The 18,203-nt window shown below is 38.6% G+C and overlaps 1 protein-coding gene across 4 annotated transcripts in view; it reads left to right on the forward strand.

The window, feature by feature from the left end:
- The first annotated feature begins 12,174 nt into the window (after positions 1–12,174).
- csnk1a1 (casein kinase 1, alpha 1) overlaps positions 12,175–18,203 on the forward strand; it is a 38,332-nt gene continuing 32,303 nt past the window's right edge. For 3 of the 4 annotated variants that reach the window (XM_075480814.1, XM_075480816.1, XM_075480815.1), the window contains exons 1-2: positions 12,175–12,890; positions 13,193–13,299. In XM_075480814.1, the coding sequence (XP_075336929.1) occupies positions 12,768–12,890; positions 13,193–13,299 (230 nt within the window). In that variant the 5' untranslated portion in view covers positions 12,175–12,767. The remainder of the gene's footprint in view (positions 12,891–13,192; positions 13,300–18,203) is intronic. The other variant, XM_075480817.1, reaches the window with a different exon arrangement.

The following is an 18,203-nucleotide window of genomic DNA, read 5'->3' on the forward strand; positions in this document are numbered from 1 at the left end:
CCTGGCGTCGTCTGGTTAACCAACATTACCATACGTCCCCCCATTGAACTAGTCCCGTCCAAATAGGGCTTTAGATACTCTTCTACCTGTGACTTTGTTGCCTTAAGCTGCCCTCCCTTTTCCTGGTTAAACAACACTTTAAGTAAGATAGAGAGATATATTTTGGTCACAGGAGAGATACACTCTATTCCATTTACATTACTGAATGTGTATAGACCAAATTGGGATGATCCTGAATTTTTAAGGAGAACTATTAGATCCCAGATATTTCTAGTAAAAATTTGATTATTGCCATCAACTTCAATTTGGTCTTAGATACTGTAAAAATTGCCTTTGTTCTTAGACATTAGGAATGAAATAGTCTCAGTACTTTTCCATGATGACCTAAAGTGATCCAGGAGTAGAAAGACAAAACAATTGGGAAAGCCTGGGAAAGCAAGGGCAGATTCACACACACACATTGTTTTGGGCTGATCCAGAGAAAATGACGAAGCATGTTGAACCTAGTCATGTCCAATCATACTCGGTCGAGTGTGAGTCCAACCTATGAGGCTATAAATACAAATGATACCCGGAAATCGAGGTGCAGTCTGACGGACTTCCTGCGGGAGCTCTGTTCCACTGAGCCCAGCGCTGATATGCTTTGACGTGTGACTACAAATAAACACTTTATTTTCACTTGAATTACCACGGTCCATTCTTGAGCTTCCAATTAAAGAACCGAATCTAACAATACCTATTTAGACAGATTAAATCAGAGATTCATAAGACAAAATCAGACACTGGCACCGATGTTACTTCACACAACAATAATAATAATAACACATTTCAAAAAGTTTGATGCAGAGAGGCAGGTTTGCTGGAATGGACCCCATTCAAATTGGGATTGTAAACATTCAACTATTTCGGGTTAGAATTTACAAAGAAATACAATAGGTTAATTGAGGCTAACTTTATGGCCATTTTGACTAAGGTTAGAAATAAAATGGAGTTCTAGAAAGCCCTTCTTATTTCCTTGATAGGTAGACTAAATGCAGTTAAAATTGTTTGTTTCCCTCAGTTACTATACCTCTACCCATATTTCTCAGTAGAACCTATTTTTAAAAACGATTGTAATTCTTCCAATTATTTGGAATTACAAAACCCAAAGGATCAGAGACGCAAAACAAATGGTAGGCTGGCCCTTCCAGATTTATTCCAGGTATTATTGGGCAGCAAATCAGGTTTTATCTCCTTTTTATTTTATTTTATCTCCATAATTATTGTTTTATTTTATTATTCATGTTACAAGTTTCATATTGTGTTTGTATGAATTACATGCACTTGGTAGTGCTGTATTCGATATTTGAAATGAGGCATGGTCTGTTTCAAAGAAAGCTGTATTACTACGCTGTTTGCTTCACAATAAAGTCTGGACTCTGGACTGGACCAGCTGACCTGAGTCCTTGGATCTAAGAGCTCTGCTGGGTTTATATTCTCTGAACATATCACAGATGTATTTTGGGCCTAAACCGTTCTGGGCTTTTTAAACCATCAGCAGGGTTTTAAAATCTATTCTGTGACTGACTGGAAGCCAGAGTAAAGATTTTAAAGCTGCTGTGATGTGTTCAGATCTCTTAGTCCGGGTTAAAACTCCAGCAGCAGTGTTCTGGATGAGCTGCAGATGTTTGATGCGCTTCTCAGAGACCCATCTCACCTCAGTCACTCTGTGTTTGAACAGTTGGCCTCGAGCAGATGTTTCAGGACATTTAGAGCTAAAACAAACGGGCTTGAGAATAGTTCTATCCCCGCACCGTAATGGCATTAAACAATGCATAATTTCACTTCCTGCAATATTATCTGCTGTAATATGTGTGCTTGAATGTTCACAATGGTGAAAACGTCTTTAAAAAAAAAATGTATTTACTATTTTGGAGGTTTTAGATACACTTTTTTTTATTGTTTTGCATCAAAGACTGCATTTCGATTTTTTTGTATTAACTTACAATGACAATAAAAATATTCAGATTTTGATTCTGAACCACCATTGAAAATGTCCTGTCCTACCTCAGCGGATATCAAGTTATTTCTTGATGGTTCTGTATGTCATTGTTCATTTATTGTTGATTTTTGTTGTCCATTTCTATCTCATGTTCTGGTTTAGTTAATATTGTAATTAGTCTTGCTTCTTGTTTTATTTTCTAGAGCCTGTGTTTTCTGTTAAGATTACTTCCTATTCTTGTTTTACGCCTGGATTCATTTAGCTAATTACCGCCACTTGTCTTTTCTCAGTCATTTGCTCCCTCATTATAGATATTTGTTGGTTTCCTTGTCCATGTCGACTTTATTCTCGACATGTCGACGTGATTCTCGACATGTCGACTTTATTCTCCACATTTCGACTTTATTCTCGACATGTCGACTTTATTCTCAACATGTCGACTTTATTCTCCACATGTCGACTTTATTCTCCACATTTCGACTTTATTCTCGACATGTCGACGTTATTCTCCACATTTCGACTTTATTCTCGACATGTCGACTTTATTCTCGACATGTCGACTTTATTCTCGAAATGTCCACTTTATTCTCCACATGTGGACTTTATTCTCGACATGTCGACGTCATTCTCGACATGTCGACGTCATTCTCCACATTTTGACTTTATTCTCGACATTTCGACTTTATTCTCCACATTTCGACTTTATTCTCGACATGTCGACTTTATTCTCCACATGTCGACTTTATTCTCCACATGTCGACTTTATTCTCCACATTTCGACTTTATTCTCCACATGTCGACTTTATTTTCGACATGTCGACTTTATTCTCGACATTTCGACTTTATTCTCCACATTTGGACTTTATTCTCGACATTTCGACTTTATTCTCCACATGTCGACTTTATTCTCCACGTCGACGTCATTCTCGACATGTCGACTTTATTCTCCACATGTCGACGTCATTCTCGACATTTCGACTTTATTCTCGACATTTCGACGTTATTCTCCACATGTCGACTTTATTCTCCACATGTCGACTTTATTCTCGACATTTCGACTTTATATTCGACATTTCGACTTTATTCTCGACATGTCGAATTTATTCTCGACATAACGACTTTATTCTCGACATTTAGACTTTATTCTCGACATGTCGACTTTATTCTCCACGTCGACTTTATTCTCGACATGTCGACTTTATTCTTGACATGTCGACTTTATTCTCGACATGTCGACTTTATTCTCCACATGTCGACTTTATTCTCGACATTTCGACTTTATTCTCGAAATGTCGACTTTATTCTCGACATGTCGACTTTATTCTCGACATTTCGACTTTATTCTCGAAATGTCGACTTTATTCTCGACATGTCGACTTTACTCTCGACATTTCGACTTTATTCTCGAAATGTCGACTTTATTCTCGACATGTCGACTTTATTCTCGACATTTCGACTTTATTCTCGACATGTTGACTTTATTCTCGACATAACGACTTTATTCTCGACATTTCGACTTTATTCTCCACATTTCGACTTTATTCTCGACATGTCGACTTTATTCTCCACATGTCGACTTTATTCTCGACATGTCGACTTTATTCTCCACATTTCGACTTTATTCTCGACATGTCGACTTTATTCTCCACATGTCGACTTTATTCTCGACATGTCGACTTTATTCTCCACATTTCGACTTTATTCTCCACATGTGGACTTTATTCTCAACATGTGGACTTTATTCTCGAAATGTCGACTTTATTCTCCACATGTCGACTTTATTCTCGACATTTCGACTTTATTCTCGACATTTCGACTTTATTCTCCACATGTCGACTTTATTCTCCACATGTCGACTTTATTCTCGACATGTCGACTTTATTCTCCACATGTCGACTTTATTCTCCACATGTCGACTTTATTCTCCACATTTCGACTTTATTCTCGACATGTCGACGTTATTCTCGACATTTCGACTTTATTCTCGACATGTCGACGTTATTCTCGACATGTCGACTTTATTCTCGACATGTCGACGTTATTCTCCACATGTCGACTTTATTCTCGACATTTCGACTTTATTCTCGACATGTCGACGTTATTCTCGACATGTCGACTTTATTCTCGACATGTCGACGTTATTCTCCACATTTCGACTTTATTCTCGACATGTCCACTTTATTCTCGACATGTCGACTTTATTCTCGAAATGTCGACTTTATTCTCCACATGTCGACTTTATTCTCCACATGTCGATGTTATTCTCCACATGTGGACTTTATTCTCCACGTGTCGACTTTATTCTCGACATGTCAACTTTATTCTCGAAATGTCGACTTCATTCTCGACATGTCGACTTTATTCTCGACATGTCGACGTCATTCTCGACATGTCGACTTTATTCTCGACATGTCGACGTTATTCTCCACATTTCGACTTTATTCTCGAAATTTCGACTTTATTCTCCACATGTCGACTTTATTCTCGACATGTCGACGTTATTCTCCACATTTCGACTTTATTCTCCACATTTCGACTTTATTCTCCACATTTCGACTTTATTCTCCACATGTCGACTTTATTCTCCACATGTCGACTTTATTCTCGACATTTCGACTTTATTCTCGACATGTCAACTTTATTCTCGACATGTCGACTTTATTCTCGACATGTCGACGTTATTCTCCACATTTCGACTTTATTCTCGACATGTCGACTTTATTCTCGAAATGTCGACGTTATTCTCCACATTTCGACTTTATTCTCGACATGTCGACTTTATTCTCGAAATGTCGACTTTATTCTCCACATGTCGACTTTATTCTCGACATGTCGACGTTATTCTCCACATTTCGACTTTATTCTCCACATTTCGACTTTATTCTCCACATTTCGACTTTATTCTCCACATGTCGACTTTATTCTCCACATGTCGACTTTATTCTCGACATGTCGACGTTATTCTCGACATGTCGACGTCATTCTCGACATGTCGACGTCATTCTCCACATTTTGACTTTATTCTCGACATTTCGACTTTATTCTCCACATTTCGACTTTATTCTCGACATGTCGACTTTATTCTCCACATGTCGACTTTATTCTCGACATGTCGACTTTATTCTCGACATTTCGACTTTATTCTCCACATTTCGACTTTATTCTCGACATTTCGACTTTATTCTCCACGTCGACTTTATTCTCGACATGTCGACGTTATTCTCGACATGTCGACTTTATTCTCCACATGTCGACTTTATTCCCTAACATGTCGACTTTATTCTCCACATTTGGACTTTATTCTCGACATTTCGACGTTATTCTCGACATGTCGACTTTATTCTCGACATAACGACTTTATTCTCGACATTTCGACTTTATTCTCGACATTTCGACTTTATTCTCGACATTTCGACTTTAGTCTCCACATTTCGACTTTATTCTCCACATTTCGACTTTATTCTCGACATGTCGACTTTATTCTCCACATGTCGACTTTATTCCCTAACATGTCGACTTTATTCTCCACATTTCGACTTTATTCTCGACATTTCGACTTTATTCTCGACATGTCGACGTTATTCTCGACATGTCGACTTTATTCTCCACATGTCGACTTTATTCCCTAACATGTCGACTTTATTCTCCACATTTCGACTTTATTCTCGACATTTCGACTTTATTCTCGACATGTCGACGTCATTCTCGACATGTCGACTTTATTCTCGACACGTCGACTTTATTCTCGACATTTCGACTTTATTCTCGACATTTCGACTTTATTCTCCACATTTCGACTTTATTCTCCACATTTCGACTTTATTCTCCACATGTCGACTTTATTCTCGATATTTCGACTTTATTCTCGACATGTCGACTTTATTCTCGACATTTCGACTTTATTCTCGACATTTCGACTTTATTCTCCACATTTCGACTTTATTCTCCACATGTCGACTTTATTCTCGATATTTCGACTTTATTCTCGACATGTCGACTTTATTCTCGACATTTCGACTTTATTCTCGACATGTCGACTTTATTCTCAACATTTCGACTTTATTCTCGACATTTCGACTTTATTCTCGACATGTCGACGTTATTCTCGACATGTCGACTTTATTCTCCACATGTCGACTTTATTCTCCACATTTCGACTTTATTCTCGACATGTCGACTTTATTCTCGACATGTTGACGTCATTCTCGACATGTCGACTTTATTCTCGACATTTCGACTTTATTCTCGACATTTCGACTTTATTCTCGAAATGTCGACTTTATTCTCGACATGTCGACTTTATTCTCGACATTTCGACTTTATTCTCGAAATGTCGACTTTATTCTCGACATGTCAACTTTATTCTCGACATTTCGACTTCATTCTCGACATTTCGACTTTATTCTCGACATTTCGACTTTAGTCTCCACATTTCGACTTTATTCTCCACATTTCGACTTTATTCTCGACATGTCGACTTTATTCTCGACATGTCGACGTTATTCTCGACATGTCGACTTTATTCTCCACATGTCGACTTTATTCCCTAACATGTCGACTTTATTCTCCACATTTCGACTTTATTCTCGACATTTCGACTGTATTCTCGACATGTCGACGTCATTCTCGACATGTCGACGTCATTCTCGACACGTCGACTTTATTCTCGACATTTCGACTTTATTCTCCACATTTCGACTTTATTCTCCACATTTCGACTTTATTCTCGACATTTCGACTTTATTCTCCACATTTCGACTTTATTCTCCACATTTCGACTTTATTCTCCACATGTCGACTTTATTCTCGATATTTCGACTTTATTCTCGACATGTCGACTTTATTCTCGACATTTCGACTTTATTCTCGACATTTCGACTTTATTCTCCACATTTCGACTTTATTCTCCACATGTCGACTTTATTCTCGATATTTCGACTTTATTCTCGACATGTCGACTTTATTCTCGACATTTCGACTTTATTCTCGACATGTCGACTTTATTCTCAACATTTCGACTTTATTCTCGACATTTCGACTTTATTCTCGACATGTCGACGTTATTCTCGACATGTCGACTTTATTCTCCACATGTCGACTTTATTCTCCACATTTCGACTTTATTCTCGACATGTCGACTTTATTCTCGACATGTTGACGTCATTCTCGACATGTCGACTTTATTCTCGACATTTCGACTTTATTCTCCACATTTCGACTTTATTCTCCACATGTCGACTTTATTCTCGACATTTCGACTTTATTCTCGAAATGTCGACTTTATTCTCGACATGTCGACTTTATTCTCGACATTTCGACTTTATTCTCGAAATGTCGACTTTATTCTCGACATGTCAACTTTATTCTCGACATTTCGACTTTATTCTCAACATTTCGACTTTATATTCGACATTTCGACTTTATTCTCGACATGTCGACTTTATTCTCCACATTTCGACTTTATTCTCCACATGTCGACTTTATTCTCGACATTTCAACTTTATATTCGACATTTCGACTTTATTCTCGACATGTCGACTTTATTCTCGACATTTCGACTTTATTCTCCACATTTCGACTTTATTCTCGACATGTCGACTTTATTCTCGACATTTCGACTTTATTCTCCACATGTCGACGTTATTCTTGACATGTCGACTTTATTCTCGACATGTCGACTTTATTCTCGACATGTCGACTTCATTCTCGACATTTCGACTTTATTCTCGAAATGTCGACTTTATTCTCGACATGTCGACTTTATTCTCGACATTTCGACTTTATTCTCGAAATGTCGACTTTATTCTCGACATGTTGACTTTACTCTCGACATTTCGACTTTATTCTCGAAATGTCGACTTTATTCTCGACATGTCGACTTTATTCTCGACATGTCGACTTTATTTTCGACATTTCGACTTTATATTCGACATTTCGACTTTATTCTCGACATGTCGACTTTATTCTCGACATAACGACTTTATTCTCGACATTTCGACTTTATTCTCGACATTTCGACTTTATTCTCCACATTTCGACTTTATTCTCCACATTTCGACTTTATTCTCGACATGTCGACTTTATTCTCGACATTTCGACTTTATTCTCCACATTTCGACTTTATTCTCGACATGTCGACTTTATTCTCGACATTTCGACTTTATTCTCCACATGTCGACGTTATTCTTGACATGTCGACTTTATTCTCGACATGTCGACTTTATTCTCGACATGTGGACTTCATTCTCGACATTTCGACTTTATTCTCGAAATGTCGACTTTATTCTCGACATGTCGACTTTATTCTCGACATTTCGACTTTATTCTCGAAATGTCGACTTTATTCTCGACATGTTGACTTTACTCTCGACATTTCGACTTTATTCTCGAAATGTCGACTTTATTCTCGACATGTCGACTTTATTTTCGACATTTCGACTTTATATTCGACATTTCGACTTTATTCTCGACATGTCGACTTTATTCTCGACATAACGACTTTATTCTCGACATTTCGACTTTATTCTCGACATTTCGACTTTATTCTCCACATTTCGACTTTATTCTCCACATTTCGACTTTATTCTCGAAATGTCGACTTTATTCTCGACATTTCGACTTTATTCTCGACATTTCGACTTTATATTCGACATTTCGACTTTATTCTCGACATGTCGACTTTATTCTCCACATGTCGACTTTATTCTCCACATGTCGACTTTATTCCCTAACATTTCGACTTTATTCTCCACATGTCGACTTTATTCTCGACATGTCGACTTTATTCTCGACATTTCGACTTTATTCTCGACATTTCGACTTTATTCTCGACATGTCGACTTTATTCTCGACATTTCGACTTTATTCTCCACATGTCGACTTTATTCTCGACATGTCGACTTTATTCTCCACATGTGGACTTTATTCTCGACATGTGGACTTTATTCTCGACATGTCGACGTTATTCTCGACATGTCGACTTTATTCTCGACATGTCGACTTTATTCTCGACATGTCGACTTCATTCTCGACATTTCGACTTTATTCTCGAAATGTCGACTTTATTCTCGACATGTCGACTTTATTCTCGACATTTCGACTTTATTCTCGAAATGTCGACTTTATTCTCGACATGTCGACTTTACTCTCGACATTTCGACTTTATTCTCGAAATGTCGACTTTATTCTCCACATGTCGACTTTATTCTCGACATGTCGACTTTATTTTCGACATTTCGACTTTATATTCGACATTTCGACTTTATTCTCGACATGTCGACTTTATTCTCGACATAACGACTTTATTCTCGACATTTCGACTTTATTCTCGACATTTCGACTTTATTCTCGGCATTTCGACTTTATTCTCCACATGTCGACTTTATTCTCCACATTTCGACTTTATTCTCGACATGTCGACTTTATTCTCCACATGTCGACGTTATTCTCCACATGTCGACTTTATTCTCGACATGTCGACTTTATTCTCGACATGTCGACTTTATTCTCGAAATGTCGACTTTATTCTCGACATTTCGACTTTATTCTCAACATTTCGACTTTATTCTCGACATTTCGACTTTATTCTCAACATTTCGACTTTATATTCGACATTTCGACTTTATTCTCGACATGTCGACTTTATTCTCAACATTTCGACTTTATTCTCCACATTTCGACTTTATTCTCGAAATGTCGACTTTATTCTCGACATTTCGACTTTATTCTCCACATGTCGACTTTATTCTCGACATTTCAACTTTATATTCGACATTTCGACTTTATTCTCCACATGTCGACTTTATTCTCCACATGTCGACTTTATTCCCTAACATTTCGACTTTATTCTCCACATGTAGACTTTATTCTCGACATTTCGACTTTATTCTCCACATGTCGACTTTATTCTCGACATGTCGACTTTATTCTCGACATTTCGACTTTATTCTCGACATTTCGACTTTATTCTCGACATGTCGACTTTATTCTCGACATTTCGACTTTATTCTCCACATGTCGACTTTATTCTCGAAATGTCGACTTTATTCTCGACATGTCGACTTTATTCTCGACATGTCGACTTTATTTTCGACATTTCGACTTTATATTCGACATTTCGACTTTATTCTCGACATGTCGACTTTATTCTCGACATTTCGACTTTATTCTCCACATTTCGACTTTATTCTCGACATGTCGACTTTATTCTCCACATGTCGACGTTATTCTCCACATGTCGACTTTATTCTCGAAATGTCGACTTTATTCTCGACATGTCGACTTTATTCTCGACATGTCGACTTTATTCTCAACATTTCGACTTTATTCTCGACATGTCGACTTTATTCTCGACATGTCGACTTTATTCTCAACATTTCGACTTTATTCTCAACATTTCGACTTTATATTCGACATTTCGACTTTATTCTCCACATGTCGACTTTATTCTCCACATGTCGACTTTATTCTCCACATTTTGACTTTATTCTCCACATTTCGACTTTATTCTCGAAATGTCGACTTTATTCTCCACATGTCGACTTTATTCTCCACATGTCGACTTTATTCTCGACATGTCGACTTTATTCTCCACATGTCGACTTCATTCTCAACATTTCGACTTTATTCTCGACATGTCGACTTCATTCTCGACATTTCGACTTTATTCTCGACATGTCGACTTTATTCTTCACATGTCGACTTTATTCTCGACATTTCGACGTTATTCTCGACATGTCGACTTTATTCTCGACATGTCGACTTTATTCTCGACATTTCGACTTTATTCTCCACATGTCGACGTTATTCTTGACATCTCGACTTTATTCTCGACATGTCGACTTTATTCTCGACATGTCGACTTCATTCTCGACATTTCGACTTTATTCTCGAAATGTCGACTTTATTCTCGACATGTCGACTTTATTCTCGACATTTCGACTTTATTCTCGAAATGTCGACTTTATTCTCGACATGTCGACTTTACTCTCGACATTTCGACTTTATTCTCGAAATGTCGACTTTATTCTCGACATGTCGACTTTATTCTCGACATGTCGACTTTATTTTCGACATTTCGACTTTATATTCGACATTTCGACTTTATTCTCGACATGTCGACTTTATTCTCGACATTTCGACTTTATTCTCCACATTTCGACTTTATTCTCGACATGTCGACTTTATTCTCCACATGTCGACTTTATTCTCGAAATGTCGACTTTATTCTCGACATGTCGACTTTATTCTCGACATGTCGACTTTATTCTCAACATTTCGACTTTATTCTCAACATTTCGACTTTATATTCGACATTTCGACTTTATTCTCCACATGTCGACTTTATTCTCCACATGTCGACTTTATTCTCCACATTTTGACTTTATTCTCCACATTTCGACTTTATTCTCGAAATGTCGACTTTATTCTCCACATGTCGACTTTATTCTCCACATGTCGACTTTATTCTCGACATGTCGACTTTATTCTCCACATGTCGACTTCATTCTCAACATTTCGACTTTATTCTCGACATGTCGACTTCATTCTCGACATTTCGACTTTATTCTCGACATGTCGACTTTATTCTTCACATGTCGACTTTATTCTCGACATTTCGACTTTATTCTCGACATGTCGACTTTATTCTCCACATGTCGACGTTATTCTCGACATGTCGACTTTATTCTCCACATGTAGACTTTATTCTCCACGTCGACTTTATTCTCCACATGTCGACTTTATTCTCGACAGGCAAAATATTATTATTTTTTCTTATGCCTGGCCCTAATACTCTTCCGTACCTTTTAAAATGTACACATAAATCATCTTTGTAATCTTACAGTACTTTAAGGGACTGATTTTAATAAATTTAAAAAAAACCCATCGCTGACAAATAAATAAAATCGCTGTCTATGGGCGCGTTCAAAGCCCCTGGGGTGGAAAAACAAAAACATTTACCACCTACAATAATCACAAATATCTTTGGTGGTCGTGTTGTTTACATTAAAACTTATAGAATTATTTCAGAACAAGGGAAAAATTCATAATTGTGAGGACTTTATAACCATTCCACCATCCAATTCTGCAGGTGATTACAAAAAGGCATTCCTCTGCTTTGGCTTTCATGCGCTTAATCGCTCTTAGTACTAAGATTTTCGATGTTCCCTGAAGGCGTCATGAGATATCTAACCTTAGCTAATCGCCTTCAACGGAAACCAGCTGAGAAAGGGTAGAGAAGACAAGATGGCGGAGTGAGTGGGTTGCGCTTTGTAAGAACGGTTGCAACCCTTAAAGTTAAGCGAAAACGCTCTTTAAGGATTGTAAGATCAACAATACCATCAGAAGAGTGGTTTTTGCTTCTCGGGAGGGAGGAGGTCTGGACTTTTTTTTTTCAGCGGCGGTCCTTGTGACAGCGTTAGCTTGATGCTAACGTTAGACCTGACTAACATTAGCTGCTAACCTCGGTTGTTGTTTGAGGCCTTAAGCTTGTTCGGATTTAGTTTTGGATGTATAAACTGTGACATTGACACAGCATTTCTTGTTTCTCCAGGGACTATATTGAAGACCCTTGTAGTCAGTAACTTATGACTAAAACTAAAAAGTCATCTTCGGAAATTTTCCTTGTTTCTTCTTTGTCGAGAACATTGTTTGAAGTAAGAGCTAGTCCATAAGTACTCTTAACAACGCCATTCACCACTCTGTATGTCCTGCTGATAATCGGGCTACGCTGACATACGACGTTTCTAAAAGCTGATCAGTTGAAGTTTGTCCTTTGGTGGATATTATGGCGAGCAGCAGTGGCTCCAAAGCCGAATTCATAGTCGGTGGAAAATACAAGCTCGTCAGAAAAATTGGATCGGGATCTTTCGGCGACATATATCTGGCGATCAACATCACAAATGGAGAGGTAAATGTAGTACAGTATCTGTGTTCTTGCATGGGACTTGATGGGCCAGCTGATACATTAGTGGCTATGTTTAAAGTATTTTCGGCATATCTCAACATGACTATTGAGGTTCGCAAGGCCACTGCTGGTAATCTTTTAAATGATTTGTCTAAAGTTTCCGGAGTCAAAGGTCTCTTTATTGGCATTAAATTCACATTGTGTGTGTGTGTGCTAAAAATATTAGTCGCCGATTAATCGGCGCATTTATAACGAGAACTGTTCACATCCAGAAATACATGCCATCTTTTTTGTGTAATTTCCAGGAGGTAGCTGTTAAATTGGAATCACAAAAAGCCAGACACCCACAGTTGTTATATGAAAGCAAGCTGTACAAGATCTTACAAGGAGGTGTCGGGATTCCACACATCAGGTAAAGAAAAAAATATTTTTCTCTCTGTTCGTTTCCGACTATGAAGGTAAAATGTTCCATTATGTTGGTGTGATACGGTTTCCTTTGGGACACCTAGTGCCACCGTGAAGTGGTAGCCGTCTCGTTGGCATTAAGCTTGCTAATCAGCCTAACATTACTTAATCTCCTCACAAGAATAGAATATCGCAGTGTTTCCACTTTACTCGAGTTTCTTGCTGTCAACCCTGTGTAGGCCTCAGTTGTTACACTTTGATCCAGAATAACAGCTGCCAGAGCGAGGAAAAGCTATGTAGATGGAAATGGCCGCTCCTCTTTTGTTGTGCTAGCTCCCAACATGTCTTCCTCTCCCCTGCTAGAAAATGGCGGCGGAGCTAAGGAGCGGGCACAACAGGCTAAGCTCCGCGGTGAAAGTGCGTTTTCACGGGCTGACTTCAACCGTTACGTGGCACAGCTTCACTCTGGCCGAAACGATGTCGCCGAATATGTGCTGTTGAAGTAACTATTGAGGGTGAAAGTGTAGCCTCAAATGGCGAGAATCTAGCTGTTCACAGACGAACTGTTTCAGTTGACAGCTTTAACATATTGACAACGTTTTGTGGACAGTATAACATGCATAATTGGCTTCCAAGAGATGGTGACAACTAATCTGAAACTGATTAAAGCTTCCATAATAAGCTAATTGCTAACTGTTAATTTAAGTGAGGCTTTAACAGGAAAAAAATGTGATTGGGATGCATCTAGATTTTTTTTTTATTTAGCAAGGATTGTGATAATAAAACTATTCATTTTTGTTGTAAGTCATTCAAACACTAGAGTTGGTACTTTAGAGCAGTGGTGTTAGGTAGTTAAATTCAGCAACAACCCATTTTAATCTAATCTGGTGAAGGTGTGAGATTTTAAAACTTTAAAGGCTAAGAGGGAATGTATGTTAGGTAAAACTGTAGTTTCTGTATGTTTTTTTTTTTATGAATATTTCATGTTTTAATTATGTGGTAGTGTGGAGAGACACTCCCAAGCTGTGGCAAATTCAACTGTGAATTGGAATTTTACAGCAAATTTGACCAATCACTGTATTTGGTAGCAACACCACTATTCTTGTGTCACCGTCTCACATACACCTTCCACATCTTCCTTTTCCAGCCGGGACAGATGGACCTTGGTTGCTCATGATGAAAGTATAAAAGCGGGAGGTGGGCCACAGTTTATCCGCTGCTGATATGCTCTGAGCCGGTTAGGGAGTTAGTAACAGAGTTGAAACAATCCCGCCTCCTGTGTATCTACAGGCACCATGCTGGTATTGCGGACCTCTCCACTCTAACCAACAGAGCTTTCATTACTTGGGCGATGTTACGACTCTGACTTGATGTGTGTAACGGCACGGCGATGTGGGGCTGAGCCGTCTCAGTTTGACACGTGTGAAATATGAGAACAAGCAGTGTTGGGTTAACGAAGACGTCTTTATTTGTGCCAAAAGGCGAAACGCAAATGAAAAAGGCTACTGCTTTCTGGTCAAAGGGGCTTTTAAAAGCCATCCAGAACATCCATTTAAACTCTGGTTGATCTGGCATGTCAGGATTGGAAAACTCAAGCCTCTCAGATACATTGAAGCTCTTTTATTTACATTAGATGTGTCGCATTCAAATCTTGGTCAGTCTGTGAAAGGGATGGCATTCAGTCACACATCAGCCACTTTTCCATGCCAGTGAAAGTGATTGGAAAAAACCACAGTGCATGAGTGTTATTTAATATTTAATTGGACAGTAAAACAAGTGAGGTAAATCACTTTAATACACTTCCATACTTAAACATTTAATGTTAGCATTAAACTATTGATCTGTAAGCAGAAGCCTTGTCTCAAACACTTTGAAACCGTTTTCTCGTGTTCATTTGGCTCAGACAAAGAACTTTGTGCTGCAGCTAATGGTCCAAGGTAAAACAGAGCGGCCATTTATTTACTAACCTGATCTATCATTCTTTTGAGCAGCTGACTAAAATAGCTCCTCAGCTCACTGCAAAGACAACCTCCAACTGTACAACATACGTGTGTGCCACAAGACCCAATTTTGTCATGCAGAATCGAGCAGGAGTCTCCAAATTATTCAGGATGGTAAAAATGAACAAAAAAACCCCAAAAATCCGTCTGAAATTGGTGATTTTTATTATTAAGGGGATTATTAGTTCAGTTTTTATCATTTAAAATGGTTGCAGCTCAGGTTTTTTTAAATATTTTTTAGTGGTGGGCATAGATTAATTTTTTTAATCTAGATTAATCTCACTGAAATCTTGAAATTAATCTAGATTAAAATGGCTCATTCAGAATATGCGTGCTACCCAAGTAATGACTAAAAATCAGTCTTTGAGATAGGGTTTCTTAATACAGGGGTGCATTAAACCAGGGGCTCATTTCCTGTTTCCAAAACCCATCACTGATTGCTTGAGAAAGCTGTTCTACTTTGATATTTGGTGAAGAAAAAAAAACATGCTCAATAAAATGTACTTGTGTTAAACGGTTTATTCAGTTAAACATGAAAATTAGTACGGTAAGCCTACAAGGTTTACATCAGTAGCTTTTTGTTATCAGTCCAAGCGCTACTTTTCATTCTTCCACCAGTCACTTAGGCAGACCAGCTTATTCACATTTTCTGGAGACAAACTAGATCTCCTCTTCTGCACAATATGGCCTGCTAAAGAAAAAAGTCTCTCGCATGGGACCGTTGTGGCAGGAGTCCCCAAGTATTTACGGGCAATGTGGGCCATCTTACCATAGACAGCGGTGTGCTCCGACCACCACCTCAGAGGACCCTGATCAAGACTGGCACTGGGCTCCACCTTGTACCTCTCCAGAGTATTGTCTGCTGGTGTTTCTTCATCTGATTTGAAGTCTGATCCCATCACTAGCAGGGCTGGTTTCTTTTTGGGTGGCGCAGGGTTCTCCTCTCCGAGTGGCTGCACAGCAGATTCTTCTCCCTTCACCAACTCGTGTAGCTTTGCCCACACTGCCTCCCTGTCTGCTCTGGGCAAGCACTTGAGGTCCTTAAACCGTGGATCTAGAGCAGTCGCCACCTTTGAAGAATTAAAAAAAAAAAAAAAAAAACGAAAAATTATTGATCGATGAAAATCTCACTTTCCAAATCCAACCTCCATATTTTTTTTTCACGAGTTATTAATTTATTCATTAACTGATCTACTGGCTTAACAGTGTATAATGGTCAAACAATGCATTAATCTTCTGGTCAGTCTGCCGTACCTTAAGCCATTCCAGGTTTAATTTCTCCCTTGGTGAAGGCAGCCTTGAATCGCACAATATAGGCCGGATCTTCGGATGAGATCTTCATCTCGTGCTGGAGGTGGCACAGGGCGGGTAGAACCACAGAGCAGGATACATACTTATCCCCACCAAGGAGCTCAGTGATGTACCTGCGCACACACACACACACACACACACACACACACACACACAGAGAGAAAGAGAAATCATTAATGACTGGTTCATTTAACACAGATTAGACTGTTTTAAAAAGTGATTTTAATCAGATGATATTTAAGGGCATTTACCTGCATGGCTCCAGCAGTTTCTCTAGCTTCGCCAACTTCTCATATTCAGCACTTGTTGGGAGGGCCAGATGGTGCTGCTGTTGAACGAGCGTTGTGTGCAGTGCGTCTCTGTTGCGCCTTATGCGCTTGATCATTTCGAGGGTGGAATTCCACCGTGTTGGAACATCTTTAACACTTATAAACAAAGCACTTCTGTGAGGTAGCTTGAACAAAAAAAGTAATCAAGTAATAAATAAATTCTTCACATTGTAGTTTAGTGCAACAAAGCCTAATACCTGAACCTGAAATACCTGGCAGGCATGTAAACAAATAAAAGTGCCACAGTGTTATAAAGTAACAGTAATTCTTACTCTCCTTCTCTGGCTTCACAGAAGAAAATGTACGTTTGTATTGATGAAAACCAACATCTCTACCTTGTCAGGTTTGAGCCTGTTCCTGTTCTTATCAACGATGTTAATGATGTCTTTACCACCTCTTGAAATCCCAAGTTTGCATATCTCACAGTTTGCAATTGCAACGTTTTTGTCGTCCACTTTAAAATACCTCCACAGCGCGGACATTCAGCCCCCAGCTTCAAGCTGCTGCCGTGTTCTGCTTCGCTTTACGGCAGCAAAGTGATGTCATGCCGCATGCCTTGTTTCTGTGTGGAGTTGAGACCAGAGACATAAAAATTCGGGGAGTTATGATTATTGTAGTTGGGGATATATACCTAACTCAGTTGAAATAAATGCAATGTGGAGACATTGGAGACCCATCCAAGATGGCGGCCGCGCTGAAACGTCAGCTCCAATAGGCAGCGTCAGTCTGTGAGGCGTCTACGTATATTATGTCTATGGTTGAGACGGTCTGACTCTGTACCACCACATAACAGCAAATACTAAGCTGTTATTTTTTTCCCATTTGTTTCCCCATTATAGTTCTGATTAATTTTTTTTTTTTTTTTTTTTTTTAATGAGAATAAATCTACATGTATAGATGGGCTATATATCTGATCGGGATGTAACGTCCGATTCCGATGGAGTCTGAAACCACGTGATCGGATCGGGACATCCCTAAAAGAATGACAGTAGTTCAATCTTGAAGTAACAAATGCATGGAGCAGTTTTTTTTTTTTTTTTTTTTGGTTTGTTTTTTTTTGGTTTTCAGAAATATCCGACCATAAGGTGGCTTAATGTTGATGAATTTTGATTAAAGCCTATTTAGTACAGGCAAGGAATTGACTTTGTTCTGTTGAGGTCCTGACAACATGCTGAACCTACTTCCCAATGCTGGAGGTATCGTTTTTAAAGTAGCAGTGGTGAAAATACATTTGATTATAAAACGGTGACTATGATATAATACAAGTTATT

The sequence above is a fragment of the Odontesthes bonariensis genome, chromosome 13 (genome assembly GCF_027942865.1).
Source record: "Odontesthes bonariensis isolate fOdoBon6 chromosome 13, fOdoBon6.hap1, whole genome shotgun sequence".
In the NCBI taxonomy this organism is placed as follows: domain Eukaryota; kingdom Metazoa; phylum Chordata; class Actinopteri; order Atheriniformes; family Atherinopsidae; genus Odontesthes; species Odontesthes bonariensis.